Below are 20,875 nucleotides of genomic sequence, written 5' to 3' on the forward strand. Positions count from 1 at the left end.
TAAAGTATCGGTTAGGGTGAACCATGATGCAATTCCGGTTTTCCTCTCTCGCCTTTACACCAGGCGAATCGAACAACCCCGTTAAACCGGCCCCGGAGTTCTCGCTAATACGTGAATTCCCTGAGCTGTTGCCGGTGGTGTTCAACAACCGTGTACATCGATACGAGGACAATAATCATAAAGCCTGGCGATAACGAGAGGGGAAGCTGTTGAACCAAAAGGAGGAAAGCTCGAAGAAAAACAGGATAATCCGTAACGTACGCACCATCAAAGTGTTCCGAGTAAATTCAGAACATTCGATGAATGAGATCTATCTATCTCTTTCTCTATACGTGGAATTGCTCTTCCGGTTTCGATCAATTTAATCATCGTTTCAGCATCGATATCGCGTACAGATGAATGAATCCTCTTGTTTCACCGTGGTATCCGATTAAATAATCATATTTATGTCACAACTTCCTCGATTTCACCGATTCACTGGATTCGATTAGAAACAGAGAGGACGGTTGTTCGAGCATCGCGACGAATGGAAATTATGTCAGCTTCGGCTAGTAATCAGGGGACACTTTTGGAATGCTGCTCCGGAAAGGAAACAACGCGTTTATTGTGACGTTTCCAGGCAAACTTGCCTTCGATTATTCAGCAACGTTTCACGCTGTTCGATGCTGCATAATTGAAGAAACTTGTCCGGCAAGTGAGCGACCAGATAAACGTTTCACACGTAGGAAAATCGCCTGTCGCTCTGATCGATCGCTAAATATCTGGACAGAATTTACTTCCTGCCAATTATAGACACCTTGTTTCTCTATTTTTTTTCTTCAGGTGACACCGCGATGGAAACTTTAGGTAGAAGTTGGCTGGTAATTTTTTTCAAGGAAAAATCCTGCTCGAGGGTCAACCGTGTTTATTCGACAATTTTAAAAGGCTTCTTTCGCGCGTTCGTACACCGCTCGTAAAGCATCCCCGACAGCAATGGCAGACGATAATTAAGTTCCAACGAGGAGTTTTGCGGAGAAGTTCCTCTCTGTCTTTCGAACCTTTATCTCCCGACACCATCCTACTCCCTTCTTCTCTCTCACCCTCGTGTCCCGGCTTTTCCCCAAGAGTGGTCGCTCCGCGGCATGATTGTTACGAAAGGATTTGCGGTAATCCTCGATCTAATTTGCATGCTGATGGTAATGGATGTGTATCTTCCCCTATTCCTCTGCTTTACCTTCTTCTATTTTTCCCTTCTTCTCGCAATCCGTTGCACGAAATGCCGTGCCCGCTCGCGCAAACGGCGACACGTTCGAGAGGAAAGCAGCTGGTTGGACAGCCTTGTCTCAAGGTTAGTCGCACCTGTCCCTCGAACGCGCCGTTTCACGATAAACTTTGAAAAAGGATCCACACTCGATGGAGCGAACGAAGCGTCCATCGTGATCGCGTGACCGACCCGGTTCTTCTCGATCTGCAATTAGGTTGTCGACTTTGGGAACTGGTCCCGAAAAATGACAAGCTTGATATACGATACTTTAATGTGTCGCGATCGGCCGATTAAGAGGACGAGAAATTCGGTCACACCGTGAGCGGTGTAACGAAATTATGTAGATCGAGATAATCCGTCGCGGAATCCGTTCAGAAGCGACCACTGCCTTGATCTTGCGGAATCGTTGAAAAATTGGAAGCAATATTGGAAATGAAACTTGACACCCCTAAATTTATAGTAAGGGTTATTGGAAAATTGGGATCAAGAGTACGGGATGTCATTTTTCTTGCATTCGAATTTAGACTACTATTTTCTTGTTTCCTCGCACCCCTTCTGTCCGCACCCTTTTGTTCCTTGCGCGAAGCATTATCGGGACAGGTGGTATCAGCGAGTGGTGTCGCGGTTGGGCCAACGCAAGGAGGTGATGAAAGACGTTAGGAAGAAACTGGTCGCCCCTATCGTCGAAGATCGGTCAGTGGATGGTGTATAAGGGAACCGATGCTCGGCGTACAGCAACCGATCGCGTGCAGGAGAAGCAAGGCTACCACTCGAGGCGGAGCATGAACCAGTGGACAAAATAGGAAGACGAGGAAGAACGCCCACCATGATCCCGTAGGCCTATCGGAGTCGACGCCGATGGAAAAAGAACTCGACTGTTAACAAGATGGTGCTCACTCTCGACACAGTGGCGTGCTCGCAGCAAACCTCTCTTCGTGGTCTCTTTCCTTCGAGGACGCGACCGACTGGCGCCTTTCTTTCCCTTCCTCCTCTCTCTTTCTCTATTTCTTTCTCTTTTTCACTCTCTATGTCCACCCTCTTTCAATATGGCCGACCGACTTCCCTCACCCTTTTGGCCGACCTTCTAACCGACGCACCTTGCCGCTTCCTGTCTCTTCTTCGTCCCTTTCAGCCCGAACAGTTAACTTTCGGGCCACTTACTTTTCCAGCATTCGTGTAATCGGCCCCGTCAGACAACACTTTGTTCCAACATTATCGAGTACACGACGCTCGTAGATAGCTGGTCCTTACGAAACCGCTACCGTCATCGTTTTCTTACACGGAGCCTAACCCGATTACCAACCCGAGTTAACACCGATTACGATATGGAAATCCGTGCTAACCAGTCGATGGATTAACGATCATCACTTTTATCTCTCGCAAACGACCGCGCGGAAGAGTTATTAAGGATCTATGACCGCCATTTCGTTTCGTCGCCATTCCACCCCGTGCGAAGAAGAGGGGAAAGAAAATATTCCTTTCGTGTCGTTATTGATATCCGCCCGTCGTTCTGCTGATATTTTTGCACCGGCGAATATCAGGTGGCTGGCTCGGTTACCTGATACGTATTATCAGGCGGCGGCCGGTCGCATGTGAACGTTGTAACGATTACGCGATAGGTTTAAAGGTTGAGAAACACGACATCTGGACATTTATAAGTGGGTCAGGATATCTGTATCGGCTTGCAGAACGCGGACTTGGAAGAGATTAGGGCTGACTGTAATCTTAGCCTCGACTTTTCCGCTTAATGGCTACGCTGTACAACATCGAAGAATGTTCGCGTGCGATTTTACTCGCTAATAAAACAGGGGGTTAAAAAAGCTTGAAATTCCACCCTCAAACGTGGAACTTGCCGATCAATCGAGATTAGCTACAGGGGGTTGTTTGTACCCTTCTAGTCGAGCGTAATTGAGAAAGGAAATCGCTTCCGAACACGACTTCGCCCCACCGGGGTTAGTTAATCGTAATCAAAGTTACGCGATCTCGTGTACTGTAATTTTCAATTATCGTAAGAAACCGAGTGTACTCGACGATGATAACGATAGGAGAATTTATGACACAGCTACTTGTAAACTTTTTTCAAATTCATCCGGCGAGTAATCGCGGCACCCTGGCACGAATTAAGCGTACATTGTAGTACAGTCGTATTTCACGATACCCTTGGCTTCTTCCTTTTCAAAGGCAAATGGCCTCCGCCACAGCGACAAGAGGCTCGCGCCTGCTGGATCCTCGCCATGCCGACGAGGGTAGGTCACGCGTCGACCCTCGTGTAAATTGCTTGATACCATTGAAGACGAGTGGAAAGGTACTTGGAAGCCTTCCGTATTTTATGTTACTTTGCGCGAAATTATTTTGAAAATAATATTCCGGGAATAAAACATTGAAATTCTTGAAATGTCCGATGGTAAATCGGACGAATGGGTGCAGGGAAGAACAATTAACCATCGATCGTTTGGACGCCGATGAAGCATTCCGTTCGCGGCGGAACACGGCCTGGGTCCCGATATCTTTGAACAAGGAGGAAGATGGTTCGGTCGGCGTTTCGTGTGGTGGCACGGCGCTAAAGGGTGGACGCAGGGCGCCGTGGAATTTATTGGCGCGTTTCAGCCTTCTAAATGTAAACGAAAATCTGTAACGCCCGGCGTGGCCGTCGAGGCGTGCACGGGAACGCAGTGTCCTCCCCTAAAAGGGCGCCTATCCTGTCGATGAAGAAGAATAAGAGGAAGAGAGAGGCAGGAGACTGGCGATCGAATTTAAAGGGGGCCGCTGATCGACCAACAAGTGGTGGCGGCTTCTTCAAAGGATCTTTCCACCTTGCTCTTTCGCTTCTGCCTTCTGTTACTTCTCTCCCTCCATCATTCTCCATCTCTCTTCTACCCTCATGGTCAAACGACAATCGAGGTTCGCCGCGGTATTTTCTCCTAAAATGCCCACACCTCTCTCTTTCCGTCAGTCGACAGTCTCTCCCATTAGATTAGATGTTCACTGCGGGATGCCGCGGCGGACGAAAAAGAGGATCTTCCTCTAACCTCGACACGAACGAACGCGAAACGAACAAAGTCGGGGAGGGAAAAAGGAAGGAGACGAATGCAGCGACAACGCTAACTCTCGCTTAATGACGTGCCGATCTTCTAGGTCTGACCGTGTTGCTTTAGCTACTTCTTTTCGCGGCAAACAACCGTACACTTGGCTACATTTTGAATTGAAAATTCTGCGAGAAGAAATACGAAAGGTAGCATCGAAGAACAGTTCTTTGTCCGTTAGGATCGAAAACGAAGAGCCGCGCGATTCTTTGACGAGGATTCTTTTCTCTAACGAAAAGGGTGCCGGGTGTCGGGGTTGTCATAAATTGTACGCCGTTCCCATTAGCAGGGTATTTAGCGATAACGCAAGCGTGAAGGGTAGGAGGGCGTAAAAGGTAGAACGCGGAATTGCGGAGGTACGCGGGGTCGCGGGTCCGCCTACATCTGTTGGCTCCATATAATCGTTTATACGGTCGAGCCAGCTGATGCCGGCCCCTGCCATATAACCAACTTGTATGCAAATTATATTCATGCAATGGGATCTCGTACGATTACGTAGCCGGTACCCGGGCGCGAGTTTACAGCGGCAACACGCGTATAAACCTCCGCCGGATAGATAGCCGTGTTTCCGTACCGGTGTAAGTGAACCTCGCCGCCAGGCCGAGTGTTGTGTGTTGCACGGCTGCAAGCGGTTCGCGCGCGGTGCACACGCGTGTGCGGCTACCAACGCCAAAACGGTGTTGCGAGCACACGGAATAGTATCTGGCCAGTGTTCAATTATGTACCGGGCCCGCCGCTTACCAGTAATTTCCCGAATACCGCCGATAATCGGTGTTATTATCGTAGCTAGCCGCTACCTTTATCCCTCCGCCAGCCAACCCCCTTTAATCGTTGCTTTCCTCGTGTCGTTCGCGTTATTGCTATATCACCGTGCCCTCTCGCAAACCTTCCTACGTTAATTCGACGAGATCGTGTTACGCTTTAATTGTCCCTACTCTTAATTATGGTTCCTCTACCGAGCTTACTCGTCGCGCTGTAAATTATCCCGAAACGTTTACCCGCGAACGATGATCGGTTGTAATTCGGGCGAAAGTGATTTAAATTTCAATCATTTTCCATGTCTAATTTTCGTGGAAGCATCTTTGTATACGTTTTATAAAAATAGATAGGAATACACTGGTATATCGAGGGAAAAATAAAATCTTAGATTCGTCGTGAAAAGTAGCTTCGAATTATTCAGCGTCATCTCTAATAGGGGAATATGCCAGAGTTATCGAGCGTTACGTTCTTGGTTACGACAGAGAATGATTTTCATTGGAACCGTTTTGCTATTTTAATGTATGACGAGCATCGAAGAGAAGACACTGGTGTTTTATGTAAAACTGACACACCAGAAGGCGAACGTGTTGCATCAATTCCTACAGGAGACTTTGGAAAGAGTAATTTGGAAATAAAAATTGTTTTCCAAGTTTCTAGGTAAAATAAACCGTTTAGAGGGATAGACGCGTGTGTATTACAAAACGCAACGATGGATCCACGTCAGGGCAATTTCTAAGATTACAACCGCATTTAACCGCGAATACACGCCAGCTGCTAATACTGCCGGAGGAAACTGCAGTCTTGCAGATCGTCGGATCTGTTGTATTGTTGCGGGATTTTGTCGTGAACGCATCTACCTCGTCTGAATTAATTCTCGACGTATAACATCCTCGCAAAACTTGCTTCTAGCGTTCTCGCAATTGTGTTAATACCACGGTAAAAGAATAAAAATTGACGTCATTGCCGTAACAGAAGAATTAATGAATTCTGTGGCGCGAAAGGGTTGAATATCCTGAAATAGCATTCACACGGAAACGTCGAAAAATCCCACCGATTCGACGATGGTCTTTGCTAATGCGTCTCCGTTTTCCGCGTCGTGGGATCCGCGATGCTAATTGGATGAAGGTCGCCAGCATAGAAGATAATGGATATTAATTACCGCGTCTTACTTTCCACGGCATTAAACATTTTCTTGAAGACGGGTGGACGGGTGGGTGTTCGCGTCGCACGGGGGTGTTGAAGAGGAAAAGAGGAAGGGGGTTGCGGGTACCATCCCTCATTGTTAGCCCCTTTAAAAAGACGCCGTCCCCCGTTAAGTATAATAAGTACGAAGTCTGCCGCCTCGTCTTCTCGTTTTGTCTCCTCGTCTTTTCGCTGGCTGCACCCTCTCCCTCTCTCTCTCTCGGTGTCTCCTTATAATCCATCTAAATTTTAAGAGCGGATCAGCGAATCCCCCGGAAAACTTTGCCACGGAGTTGCCGCGGTAATCCATTTAAATAATTCCCGTCGAGGCAACAGCGCGAAAGGGTTCTTCTTCCGCGTTCGGTGCCGATCGTCGTCCCTTTTCCCGCTTCCACCCACGGGCTAGACGTCATTTCCAACCCTGGCCCTCAAGTGCTTCCGCCGACACCAGCGACCAACAGTCACCAGGGATGAAAGTCACAACGTTATCCATTCGCGGCTCTCTTTTGTTAACCGCATAAACAAAGACGTATTCTTCAGCAGTTCTGATGGAACTCTCGCGTCACCGTCAACGCTAAACAATTTCTCTGATGAATTGATAATCCTCTTAGCAGCTCCTCTATTTAGTGATTCGTAATAATTACAGAGAGATACAGTGATCTTTGTCCGCGTGAAACGTATCGATGTCGTTTTATCGTCGAAAGGCACGCCAGGGTTAAGTCGTTACAGCGTTGAAACCTCGACACCGAATAAAGGGTCTGCGATTCATTTGTCTAGCGAATGTGTACGGCTCGTTTCGCATTCTGTCTCTAATGGATCGCGAACCAAGTTGTCAGCAACGCGGTGACGCGCCACCGCGCCGCTTCAAAGCGATCGCTAAGCGTGCCATCTTCTCTAGGAAGACTCGACGTTGCTCGCGGTGCAACCGATAACTCATCGAGATCTTTGCCCCTACAAGCAAGGCATCCCCGCTAAAATGATTAATGAACGAGCGCGAAACGTACTCGGATTAGCGTGGTCCAGCGTGCCGCGAGGCTTGTTCCTGGCCGCAACTTGTAACCAAGATTCTTTCCATCAGTCACGAAGATATTTCTAGGCCGTTTAATGGCCCGAACACACGGCAGCACCGGTGGAATTAAACGCCACGTGCAAGGGTTATTGCAACTTGTAATAGCACGCAGGAATGCTGATTCTATGAATTTCGTCTAAAAGAGTCTCGATTAATCCATCGATTAATCTTTATCAAGGTACAGAGAAGAGGTAGGCGACTCGATCGCCTGATATTTCCGAGACAAATTTCGCGGGCTTTTCGAGCGTCGCCGTTTGATCTCGGGCTATCCCTAATCCGAGAAGCAGACCGGCAATTCGTCGACGCGCTCGTTCCTCCACCTGACTTCTAACCTTTGCTGGCGCGCACAGTAGTGCTACCGTGCAAGCCAAAGCTCTGCTTGATGGATGCACCGACGTCCCGTGAAATATCCTCGCGCGTTCCCTACCGAACGAGGAACGAGCTCACTCGAGCGTCGCGGTGCTAGTTTACGCCGCGACGACAGGCATGCGCGAGTGCGCACCGTTCGAAATAAAAGTGTTCCTCCGTCTAGCGATGAGAGGAAGCGCGATTCAACGAGTGAAATTTGAGCAGCGAAAGGAATCGCTGCGTCTAATTAATTCTTGATCAAGGATAAATCATAATGATGGACGAAAGGCGGCAAGAGCTTTCGGCGAGCTTAACGAACCCAACAAATCAACAGGATTAAACGAGAAGGCGGCGAAGCGAACGACAATGCCCGAATCAAGTCCATCGCTAGAAGAGCGGGTTCACAGGCCGAGACAAGCGCATTCCTCGTCGAGCAGAGAGACCAAGAGGCGTCGTCTTTGGCTGCCTCGTCGACGAGACTATTCCCGTCCGCGCGATCCCATGAATCTTTTTCACCCGTCGGAGCCAACGACAAGAGAACTTGCCGAGTCGCTCGTCGAAACGAGTCGAGTGCAAAAGATACGCGCTCCGCGAGACGAGGCGTCGATGATTTGTTATCGAGGCGTGCCACGGAGGCGTAAACGCGTCGCACGCTCGATCTACGCGCGAAAAATACGCGACGCCGATGGTGAATACTCGCCTAGCCGTCGTTTCGACGCCCCACGATCCCGTTTTCTACCGTCTTACGTCGGTGTACATCGTTTCGCGAACGTTTGTCGCCCGTCGAAAACGCGTTGCGACACAGACACGTGTTTCAAACCGCTCGTACACCGCGTTCCAAGCAGCGACAAGTCTCTTTGGGAATGCCACGCGCTTTCATCGGCGATGTTCGCCCCGAGAATTCGCTACGATTCTTTGATCTACGAATATACTTGACTAGGACCGATCAGAGGGGTACCTAAGCGCTGAGAAACAAGATCAGAGGAAGATCGATCGTTAGAGAAAAGAAATCGAACATCATCGATGTAACGATAAAATGTTTCCTTGATAAAATTTTTCCGATTTCACAGGTATTCGATATATTTGTCACTCTCTTACGGACTGACGGGACTTTACTTAGCGCTTAACGAGAAGGGGCTGTCGTCGAGCTATAAGGGTGGTATTTGACCACGATGCCATCGTAAGCCACGACCGCGACCCCTGTCCTCGAGGATTTGCCGCGAAAACCCTTCTTGGTTTCGTAGGTGATCAGTCACCGGTACCCTTCCGATCCGTCCGGAGAACAAACAAACTTACCGACGTTGGCTTGACCGTCGACCGGAACCCGCTGAACATCGCAAACCGACGTGTCGAAACTTTGACGAATTCGGTGTCCAGAAGTCATCCGGTCTAATGGCGAACTCGTGACCTGTGTCAGAAGGAATTGCAATAATTAACAAATAAGAAAAAAAAGAGCATCCTCTACATACGTAGCGACATGAAAAAACCTGTCTCACTCGTAAATCCGAGCGTTGATCTCTTTATTTATAGTACTCGAGGATGTTCCCGAGTAATCCAAGAGAGAGAGAGTTCAGACTATGACGAACGATTCGAGTTTATCACAGTCGCACGGTCGGCGAACTGGCTAATTTTTAATCGAGCAAGCCACAGTATAGGAGGTCAGGTCGTCTTCGATGCGAAAGAAAGAAAGGAAGGAAGAAAGTTTGAGAGGAACGATCACGAGACGAGGGGTTGGCGAGGAGGCTACCCGATACCCCGCCACTTAATGCCGGTGGCTCGAAATTAATTAAACTTTTGCGTTGCTTGCCGGAGCGATGGCGGAAGAAGGTGGAAATAAAACGTTGATGACACGGCAAGCCCAGGTTCCGCAAAGCCCGACCCCAACGGCCGACACCATCCACGTTCCTTAATGGGAAAAAGGTAAACGAATTCTCACGCTGTTCCCATCGGTCTGATAAAATAAAACCGACTGCCTTTCCTTTTCATTCGGCGCCAACGAGCGGAGAACGAGGGAGGTAAACACGAACCACCACGATAACAGAAAAGAAGATCGCCTCCTGTCTCTTTTATTCCCGAGGACAAAAATTTGCAACCCTGTCAAAATCGACACCCTCTTAACTTTCCCTTCCCTTCCATTTCCCCCCTTCAATTACGTGTTTACAATTGAAGAATGATAATAAGAAAGGATATGGTTGAGAGATTTAATTGGACAACTGTTGAATATGTTTTATTACGTGTTAGAGAAAATGGTTTTAGACGATAGTGGACTGATAGAGAATCTTAGAAAATGAGATAATTCGTTGAAAGATACGTGAGAAAGGGGTAAATGAAGAATGGAAACCGTTATTTTACGGGAGAACGAGCCTACTAATGAGAACGCTGACTTCGAGTCACTGATTATATTTACTTTCAATTAGAACACGCGTTCAATTCCTTGGGATCAGAATCGAGTGCTTGTTCCGATAGAAGAAGGAAACGGAAGATTGTTGCACCGGTGTGAGAAGCCTCGTATTAGACTTCTCGGTTGTATCGTACCCTCTTTTAAACGAGAGGGAATATTTTTCAAAGGGTACATTGAACTCGGAAGCTTCTGGGAATTCTAAAAGAAGAAATCCCTCGACCAGGAACATCCGAAAATGTTGCTTCTCGTCTTTCGATTTGGCAAAGTGGAAAATTCGCGTTGAAATCAGTCTCGAACGACACGTGGAGCCTGAATTTATACCGATGGAACAAGCGTGCTCATTATCGTCTCTATAATTATCGGGACATCGGCTCCGCCGCGTACAAGTAGGCCTCGCGAGGTCTACCGGGGGCCTTTCCGGTTATTCAATCGCGTGCGCGCCAGTCACACGGCAGTTCAAAGTGATGCATATTTATAGGTTCGTTAGCCGAAGAAAGGAAAGGAAAGGAAAGGAAAGGAAACGAAAGAAGCGGCGAAAAGTCCGCGAAGCTTACACTCGCTCCTAACCCCTTGTACACGCCACCGCTACACCACCCCTTTCGTCCTCCCTTCGAATGCTCTTTTTTCCCCCCTTTCTCCGAAGCGTGTCTGCGATTTGGCCGAAGCAAGTTACGAGCCCGATGAAACCAGTCGGCACGTTTACCGTGCCACTTCCGTTCCGGGAACCTCGAGGAACGTCATACCCCGAGCACGTGCTCTGCGCGCGCGATAGATTTCAAGAACGATTACACGTAATCGTGAGACCGCTTCGAGGAAATTGTTCGCGGTTTCTTACACGTACGCGACCACCCAGATAAGGGAAAAACGGTAAGCAGAAATTGAGATACATTGCGCGTGCTCGATTTTCCTCGGTAAACAGCTAACTCTGCATAAATCTAACGAAACTGAAATTTGTTCCTCGATTTCTTCCTCGCCGAATGCGCTAACCAGAATTCCGCAGAAGTACAATTTCAGCTCGAACCTCTTAAATCTCCAACTTGATCGCCAACAAGCTCCTCCGCATCCTTTCGATCGGTCCACCGCAAAAGCGGTCGAACAGGGGTGCGTAAAATAATACACCCGAAACAGGGGAAGGGTTTTTATTTTGTTTCAAACGGGGGGAAGAAAAGAGAAATGGACTAACGATGGAACAACGTGGCGCCACCTCGACGGCGGTAGCAGCCAGGGACGGCAGTAAAAACCGAAGAAATCGAGAGTGTCGCGAATGGTTGGGAGAAGAGACACGGTCAGGGGATGTGGAAAGAGGGAACAGGCTATAAAACAATTGACGCACACCGGGAATCAAGGAGCATCCGGTAAACCTGTTTTCTACTTCGCCAGCCACCATCGAAAAGGCAACTGGGAATCTGAAGAAACGAACGAAACGGTCTCTGTTCTTCGTGTACCAGGAGGTATTCTAAACGTTCAGGGCGCCGAGGTTTACCCTGAAGGTAATTAATAAAATTTCGAAAGACACCCTCCCGACGATCTCGTGAAAGTTAATCGAATAAAAGCAAATAGCTGACTAGTCTACGGTAGGAAGGTTTATAAAAGGGATAAAGGTTCCGCTCGCGCGATTTTCATCGACGGGGATTCGTGTCGCTACAAAGGAAGTCCCTTCGAAGGAGTCCGGATCTCATAAAACTCGGGCATCTCGTCAGCGAAGGGGGCAAACACAATCGCGGCGAGCAATTTTTCCGACGATGACTGCTCTTTTCGCCTCCCTCGCGGCTTCCGCGCTGACGCGTCCTTATTCTCTAAATTGTTCCCATTCGAGGATGAGCCGGTTGTTCGTCCCTGAAAGGCTCGTTCGCGCTTATAAATCTCAGCCCGGAGCGGTGGCGTCGTCGAGAAAGAACGATTCGAATGGAACGAACGAGAGAGAGAAAGAGGAAGGGAAAGATCGAAGGGAAGGTTATAAGGAGAGAAAGAAAAGGATGAAGGTGATATAGAAGGAAGGGGAGAAGCGTTTCCCACAAAGCGTTCCACCCGCCTCTTTGCCGCTGCAAACCACATCTTTATGGAGTCAGCTCTGATCCGCGAGACGCGGCGAGCAGAAAAGAAAGGGCGAGCCGGAGGACAGGGGGATAGAAACGATCGTGAACGAGGACCTCCGTCCTCGGAATTCCTAATTCTACGAAACCGTCCAAGAATTCTCGAAACGTTCCATTCACCGGGTTGGGCCCGGGCATATCATTAGCATCGTTTCCAGGTACTCCAAGGGCCCCTGTCCTCGCCTGAATGGCGAGTTTACTGACTTCCCTTTCTATCACCTCTCATCACCCTAACTAGGTTTTCTTCCAAATTACGATTTCTCATGCAAGGTAACAATTTCCTAATAATTTTCCCTTGTTTCAACGAAAGTTTCCTGTGTCTCGACAAATTTCTCGATGGTCGATGAAGAAACGAAGCTTCGACAACCGCGTGTCTCTTAGGTGCTTGAACGGTCAAGAACATTTGCGCGACACGGAACGAGGCCTGTTCGTTTTTTCGTCGAGCGTGTTACACGTCTGAAGCGTGGTCGAACGAGAAAGAAACGAGAAAGCGTAGCACGGTGGTCGTCGAGTGGGCGGTTTTGTTCGAACGAGACCCGCCGGTTTGACAGCGTACGCCGTTTCTGGCCAGGTCCAGAGGATGCAATGAACGGGACTCAGGTAAGAGCACAGGTACGTACCGAATCCACAACGACGACAACGAGGAGAACGACGACGACAAGGGAACCCTACTGCTGAATGGCCAGACGAGGAGCTCGTTAACTATGGCCTTGGCGCCGTTCGAGATGCCCGCTTTGATATCGCGCCTGAAAACTTTCAGCCGGCTCGTGGCCGCTCTCTCACCTTTTTACTTCCAGAGAAACCGAGTTTTACCGCTGATCGATCGAATCGACCATCCTACCGTTCCTCGATCCAATCGAACCAGCTTCCCTTCTTACATTACAATTTCTTTTGTAAAAATTCAACTCACAATTTCTATCTAAATTTTAATTACCATCCGTCGACGCGACTTGATATTAAAAAATAAATTTTAAATATTCAAAATAAAAAAAATAGTTTGTTAGTAGAAAATGAAAGGATACGAAGAGAACAACGTGTTCACATATGCAGGATTGGAAAAAGGATCATTTGATGTATTTGGCATGGATGCAATCGAATGGCGTGGGATATTTGTAGCGTTCGTTGGCTATCTGGCTGTATCGGAGGTAAATCGATGGACGTACACGGGCTCCATTTGCTCTATATTTGCTCAATGAGTTTCGAAATCTCCATTCAACTCGTTTCGAACGCGGATAGCTCGAGAACGGTTGAATGATCGATGTCGTGGGTGGTCAACAGCAGCCGAGGACAGCAGTGTGAACGAGTCCAGTGTTCGATGACTCGTTTATGTAGGTCGTTATCAGCTTACACGCGAATATCCGAATGACCCGAGACCCGATGCTCGGACAAAAACCATTTATTGTACCCGCTCGTTTATGAATTCGTCCGGCCGAACGAACGATGATACCGAACGATAAGAGGGAAACCAGCCGAATCGAATTAAACGATCGGGTATAATAAGATCGAGGACGGTAGAAAGCCACTGAAAATAAACGTGCGATAATGTTGAACAACGTTATTTAATTTTTTTCCCTTCAACGATAAGATCGCTCGCGATGAAAAAGATAAGCATACCTAGGGTAATTCACGTGTTAAACAATTTCTGAAAATTACACCAGAATTTCTCACAGAGATAATGTCGATTTCTTTTCAGAAAATATCACACATTTGATTTCTTTTTCTTAATTATTTAAATTGCATCGATTTAAAACAACACGCACGATCGTTACACGAGATATAAAATGAAACAAGAAACGCGTTCGATATCGTGAAACAGTTTTCACAACGCGAACATTGTTGCACGATAGATTTGTGCGTATCCCGAATGGACAAATGACCGTTTAAAATAAAACCGGGATAGTAGATGGTGCCAAATCTTGAATCGCGACGTACCGGTGACAAATCCGGCCTGGGGACGTTTCGTAAAAGACACTCTCTCGATTTATCATCCGAGCAACGTTCCTCGGCCGTGTAGGTACGCGTGTTCGTGAGCTTTCGCGGGCGTCTTTCTAATCAGCCCCGCGCGATGTATGTACTCGGCCGGGCAAGAATCTTTATTGCCGCCAGCTCGTTAGCCCCTCGTTTTGATCTCCTCTGACAGACTGCTTATTAATAGCTCGAACTCGCTTCTGGTACCGTACCAACGGCCCCACCGAAAACGTACGGATGACATTTTTGCCATGATCGTTTACCGAGTTCCCCTTTCGTTACGATGTTAGACACACGAGCTATAGATATACACATACGTACGCACAGAGAGGAGACTTACCTTTAGAATAGTTGGCAGGTGACGGTTGAGCGGCATCCAAGAACGTGTTGAAACTCCGTTCGAGTCTGTAAAGCAACGATTCGTATTAATAGTCTATTAAAGTAACAAGGTTAAGAGGTATTAGTGGAACGGGCCAATAGCGAACGGTAGGGAAGGCAACCCTAATAACCTGAAGAGATTCAGGTGATACTGTTACGAAAGGTGTAAAGACGGACGGTAAGGGTCAGTGGACTTTAACTTACTAGAAGCATTCGTACAGAATCTATGTCACATGGACTTTGAAAGTAGACAATATAAAAGAAATGTCAATGAACTGAAAAATCCTGTATCATCGCACACCTGTCCACCGAAACAGCTTAGCAAAGCATCGAAGTTTCGCTGCAACTTCCGTTGGGAACGTGTAACGAAAAGCTGGCTCGTTGACGAGATGACCGAGGTACAGGGTGGTCGGGGGTTAATAATATAATTCGCGGCCGGGTTGCCGGTGTTCGGATAAGATAACAGGAAAGGCTGTTGGTAATAGGTGGGTAGGTACTGGTCGATGAGTTAAACAGAGATGTGCCGGAGGTAGAGAAAGAGCCGCGGAAAGAGGGTAGGAGATAGGGTGGCCGCGAAATAGTGAGCGCGAGAAGAAGGGAAGAGGGAAGGTGGAGAGAGAACTAGGCGTGTGCGCGGCGTAGAACATACGCTTCATTAACGGATCATCTCGTGTTAATATCTACTTTATCCTAGGGCTGACCGTATCAGCTCTGGCCAGGCGCACGGATACCAACAGGACGCGGGGCAGGCCTGCAATCTACCCCTATCTCGTTGGCGCATCATCGTCCACAGTGCAGAGTCCGCAGCTACAGCCAGTGCCGTATCGAGAGAGAAGCAACCGGGTCTTCCCCTCCGGGACCGATTCGACCTCCGGCTCGATTCTCTTTCCCACCTCGTTCGTTCTATCCTCTCTCTGCTGTTCGCCCTCTTCTCTTTCACCGGTAGAAACGCGTCGAACCATCGGCGACACTTTATACTCCCACGATCGCCGCGCGCGCACACAGATTTCCTCATTAACGCGCGACTATGTCGCCGGGGATCGATAACGAAACTTCACCGGTGGCGATCGACGCGGTAGGTGGTAAGGTTGCGTGTAATTGGACATTTTCGTTTGGACGCTATCTATCGAGCGCAGAACCGTGATTGCCGTGCCGGTTCTTTTCGGTACAACGATTTCTTATTAGCTCAGCTGAAAATGCTGACTGTATTAAAAGTAGATTGATCGAATTTATCGATACTATGTATTGTTTAAGAAACAGGTAGACGAAAGATCGAGACGTTGAAATGGTAGACGCAAAGGTGGCTACCAGAAAGAGGTGTAGATACAATGGGGTGAAGTTACGAGCGCCACGGGGTTGAACGCGCCCGGCGACTCGTATAACATCGTAATCGCAACGACGGTAATAACGTCTCGTAAAGTCTTTTTACATAATCAGCATTACTCACAATTTAGAGGCGGAATGGGCCACCGAGAAGATAGCGTTACCACCACCGTTTGGTAACACGTAGGGGTGGCTTGCGGCCTCGTAACACCGACTAGCAACCCCTCCCTTTCATTCGCGCCTTCCCGTGCCCGATGACGAAGTGGGCACAACCACGTGCTCCTGGATACGCTACCATCCTCGAGAAGGGGGTGGGACTGGTTAGACAAACGAGCCCCTTGTGGGGTGTTTCAAAGGATATCCTACCAACCGAGCGTATCGTCGCTGCCTGGCCATTGCCTTGCAGGATGTGTAATAGTATGTACCTACCCGGGTAATATTACACACCACCCTACCAGTTTGTCTGCCCGCTTATTCGAGGGAAATGATTAGCCAGAGTTATTTCTGTTATTTCTGTTCAATTTAGGGTTCACGCTCCGTAATATGTTTCGCGTGTATTGAATAGGAAACGTAGAAGGAGAATTACTTTATGCCCAATATATGTTCTGTTTTAGAACATTACGCGAATTTAGCGTTGAAATGAAATAAGGTAGAATGTAAAGCTACCTTTGAGTAACTTTTACCTTGTACGTTCATTAGTTCCTCGTGTTTTCCGGCTTTATTCAGTTGGTAATTTTGAATAAGAAATAATTACGGTGAATCATATTCATTATCACTTGAATTTCGTTCTTTTGTGCTTGGTAACCGTGTTACACACGCGAAAGAAGGAGAACATCGTCGGTTCTGCAGCACCGCGCTCTATATAACCCCGGAACGTGTAATGGTATGTAGGTATTCCGTAATATTACAAGGCGCTTGCAGTTTCTATGCCGTTAGGTCGGCGAGGGGAAATGACGAGCGAGAGTTACCTCCATTACACATTCAATTTGACTACGAACTCGTACCCGTGTTAAGACCTCCTTCAACGATGTCTAGCATCCTATATTCGAATATTTTCCATTCCACGGAATTACCCTAGAATTATCCCGTTGAAGGAAAAAAAATTTCTCTTCCATGAAATATCACCCAACTGACGCTCTAAATTGTGAAAATTGATATTCAATGCGTCGAGCAAAAATTTCCACCCTATCCGCTAACGGGCTGTTAATCGTTTCATTAACGTACTTAACTTCTCAAACTACCGGTAAACACTCGACAATGGTATCGGTGGAGATTGCACGGTTACGGTGATCGAACGTGACGAAACGAGAGGGTCAATGTATTGTATATACAAGCGAAGCGAAAACGAGGCAAGAAGAAAAAGAAATAAAGAGCGAGGGTGTGGGACAGAGATGGAGCAAAGGGTAGAGGGTGGTAGTAGTGAGGTAGATCGGTGAAGTTCTCTAGGAGTGGATGTTTGTCTTGGAAGCGATGTAGGAGAGCGAAGGCTAAGTCCAGGAAGTGGGACTGGAGGACAGAGGAGAGCAAAGGGGAGCAGAGGTGGGGGGGTAAGTTGGCCGAGGTTGGTAGTCAGCTGCTGGCAGTCTAGTCCATCCGTCCATCCGTCTGTCCTGGCTTGGTCGGTCGTGGTCCGTTACAGCCAGACACAAACCCCACCGCCTTTCGAGGTCGGAGGTGGATACACGCTTTTCTACTTAGCGAACGGGCACCCCCAAGGGGGTTGAAGGCCGAGACCCACCCTAATTGCGTCCGAGAGACCGGACAAAGCGCGACTCGTGTATGTGTGCGCGCGAGCGCCCTCACCGTAGGAGGTGGAGGAGCAGCACGGTGCAAGGAGAAGAAGGGTGGAGGTGGTTATGTCCGGTGCCAGCCGTTCAGTTCCGGTTCCCACCTCTTGTCCGTCGGCGTACTGCCCTCTGGCGGTCGACACGCTGTACTACAAAGTTTGGCGGACTGAATAAACTTGGCGGCCGACCCTCGGAGAACTTGGAAAAACCGGACAACCCGGGGAGTAGAAAAGCCTCGGTACGGAAATAAAGGGAACCAAGGACGAACCGACGCGTCTGATACTTCGATGCTCTTTTGCGATGCCCTCCACCCCCGGACTACCACGCTCCTTTCCGCCTCGCTGGGCTGTTTATTCGACGGTCAAAAGTAAAGTTCCCTTGATACCTCGTATTAATGCTCGATACTTTCCGCCTTTTACAAACCGGAGAAGTCGACCCGACGAAACCGACCTTTTTCAGCCTTTCTCAACACTCCTGATTCACCCCTACTTCATCCTCCCTATTTGTAAACTTTTAATCCTCGAAGCTGGGTCAATCATGACCGATACATACACAATTGTGTTCAAATTTTCGAAAATAGACCGTCGTTATAGTACGAAATTATTGCTTATGCTTCGCCATTCAACGGTTAACGCTTACAATACGACATCACGAATAGAACGTTGTAGGTTAACTTCGATAAACAATAACGGAACGACAGTAGTCGCTACATAACAGTGTTATTGGTTGTATGTACTTTTCATACAGAAAGAATCGTAATCTTTTTCCATTAAAGTACAACAACGTAAAATAGCTGTTCAAGCATCGGATATATTTGTCATTTACATACGGTACACCTAAATTTTTAGGCGGGTGAAATTGAATTAACCTTACCTTTGGTGTTACGTGTTATTCGGATATGTTAGAGTTTAAGGTTTAGAAAGCCCAACAGGATACAACGGAGAGGTCTTCTATTCTGTCATTTACACACTCGCACAATTTGCTCTTATCTTGGTCGAAGAATGGGTCTATCAGGTGGGATATCGTAAAATGGCAATCGTAAGAAGACCCCCGTGTACGAGAAAATAGAAGGTGTACGTCGAGTTGGAGCGCGGCAACGGCTAGGATCGCGATCGCAGCGCCATCTGGAGCCAAAGGAAAACTCGATAGAGGCGGAGTTCGAGGTGCGGCCTTCTCTCACGCTCCTCCCATAAGCTCGAGAGCAGCTGCGGCACAATCGTCAAGCGGCGCGAATGTATCTGAGAAACTGCTCCGTACAGCGCGGCGATGGGACACTGTGGCGCACCCTGGCGGTGCATGCGTCTATTCTACTTGGAGCAGCCGAAACTCGTGGACCTGTGGTTCTTCGCTTCTCATTGTTAGTTCCATTTTAATTTCTTCTTTCTTCCACTATTTATTATTACTAATTATTCAGATACTTTAATTATTAATTCAACGTTGCAAATATTTACAGAGAAGTACAAGAAGTTGTCTTGTGGCTGTATTCGGAGGTATCGCTCGAATGTTCCAGAAGATGAACATGTAGGTACCAATATTGGATTATGTTTTTCATGTCATAAATTCAATGAATTAGTACTGATAACTGTTAATAAACAGTGATTAAAGTAGAAGTTTATATGATTTGACTTTGTATCGACAAGGATATAAACTTAAAAGAACGAACACGCTGTTAGCTTAGGTTATGATAGTGGTTTAAAATGGCGGGACCGCCAAAATATGCAATATTTCGATTTGAATTTCGACTGATTTTTATTTTCTAAATTATTCATATTTTCAATAAATATCCACCGTTCGGCGGTTAATATATAAATACAGTAAGCAATGGAAAACAAAAGTTATGATATACATATTTTTTAAATGTAAACATGTTACCAGTGAAATTGGTAACCTCACATTTCTGTAACACTAATTACCAGATTGTGATGGTACATTTCTTTTCAAAGTACTACATTTTTATCAAGCTATTCACGTGTTAAAACAATTGGCAAACATAAAAACGAGATTTAATTGGTCGAACGACGGAAACATTCTGTTTCAAATGAAACGAATTAATACGCTCGAAATTACGCGCTGTAGATACACACATCGTGAAACACACGCTTTTTTTCCCCCAATGCTGTTTACACCAAGCATTGTTTTTACGAGTGTTTAATTATTCTGTCGCGACAAATACAATGAAAGGGTAATATCAACCCTGGATAATTTGTTATTGTTACATAAAATTCCTGACTTTGATTTTTCACAATATTCCTACCACTCGTTTACCTATGTCTTACATTTTCCACTTATAAACACTTAGGAGCGTCTACCAAGATAGATGTCTGCTACCACCTGCAACTTAATCACGCTAATTAAGGACCTCGCCATCTTAGCCTATTATTCATCCTACCCAAAGCTCCCTCTTAGTTCTTGGTGGATTGCCTTCAGTGTTACCGGATCAACCTACACATATTACGTGAGTGATTATTTATTTATTTTTATTTCAAATTAAATTTAAAAGAAACACGAAGCTAGTGAATCAATAAGAAATAATTCTTCGATAACAATCTTACGTATCCAAAGCAAGATCAAGTTATTATTTTGCTTACAAAGTATCTCAGCTTATTTTGCCTGAGAAAAACAGTTCAATAAATAATCGTGATATCAGGTTCCGGTGAAACCAAGCGTTCTAACAACAACGTGTTTCGATATCCCCTTGGAATAATGATTTGGTCGATCGTGAACGGTCCAATGTTGAGGAGAAATCGTTCGGTATGCCGGTCGTAGAGGCAATGAAAAATAGGTTACCTTTTAGTAAACCGTTTTAGAGGACTGTAGCCGGAGGGAATGTAGATCAATAAAACAGCGAGAGAAAAAGAACGATTTGAGGGTGGCTCCGGTTTCAAGGCGACGATGCCAGGGGTACAGTGGGGGATGGCAAAGAAGGGTGGACAAAATAGGGGTAGTTGGGAGTCGGTGGAAAGGGGAGGAGGAACGATACTTCATTCAATTTAAATGAAACTCGTATTAACGGTGTGAAATCAGCGAATTCAATTAGGCAAGCTTTTATTAATACAACATGATTAATTAAACAATACCGTGACGTGGTGGGGAGAAGGTGGAGGGAGTTGCAAAGGGTTGCCGGGAGAGCGGCAGATGTTCGTGGCGTCAACCAAATTATTAAACGTCGTAAGTTTTATGCCCCCTACCTAGAATCAAGCATTTTATAAATAAATTTTACTTTCTTTGCAAATTCCGGGAA

The 20,875-nt window shown here is 46.9% G+C and overlaps 2 protein-coding genes across 4 annotated transcripts in view; one reads left to right on the plus strand and one right to left on the minus strand.

The window, feature by feature from the left end:
- The window catches only part of LOC114872341, an 86,623-nt gene extending 67,807 nt beyond the window's left edge, over positions 1–18,816 (minus strand). Inside the window, exons 1-3 of the mRNA XM_029179433.2 lie at positions 18,508–18,816; positions 14,487–14,551; positions 8,981–9,092 (exon numbers count right to left, since the gene is read on the minus strand). Of these exons, the coding sequence (XP_029035266.2) occupies positions 8,981–9,092; positions 14,487–14,522 (148 nt within the window). The 5' untranslated portion in view covers positions 14,523–14,551; positions 18,508–18,816. The remainder of the gene's footprint in view (positions 1–8,980; positions 9,093–14,486; positions 14,552–18,507) is intronic.
- Positions 18,817–18,914: 98 nt separating this feature from the next.
- The window catches only part of LOC114872389 (N-acetylgalactosamine kinase), a 75,821-nt gene continuing 73,860 nt past the window's right edge, over positions 18,915–20,875 (plus strand). For all 3 annotated transcript variants that reach the window (XM_029179532.2, XM_029179531.2, XM_029179533.2), the window contains exons 1-3: positions 18,915–18,991; positions 19,088–19,155; positions 19,934–20,089. The gene's annotated coding sequence lies outside the window, so the exon portion shown is untranslated. The remainder of the gene's footprint in view (positions 18,992–19,087; positions 19,156–19,933; positions 20,090–20,875) is intronic.

The sequence above is a fragment of the Osmia bicornis genome, chromosome 5 (genome assembly GCF_907164935.1).
Source record: "Osmia bicornis bicornis chromosome 5, iOsmBic2.1, whole genome shotgun sequence".
NCBI lineage: Eukaryota > Metazoa > Arthropoda > Insecta > Hymenoptera > Megachilidae > Osmia > Osmia bicornis.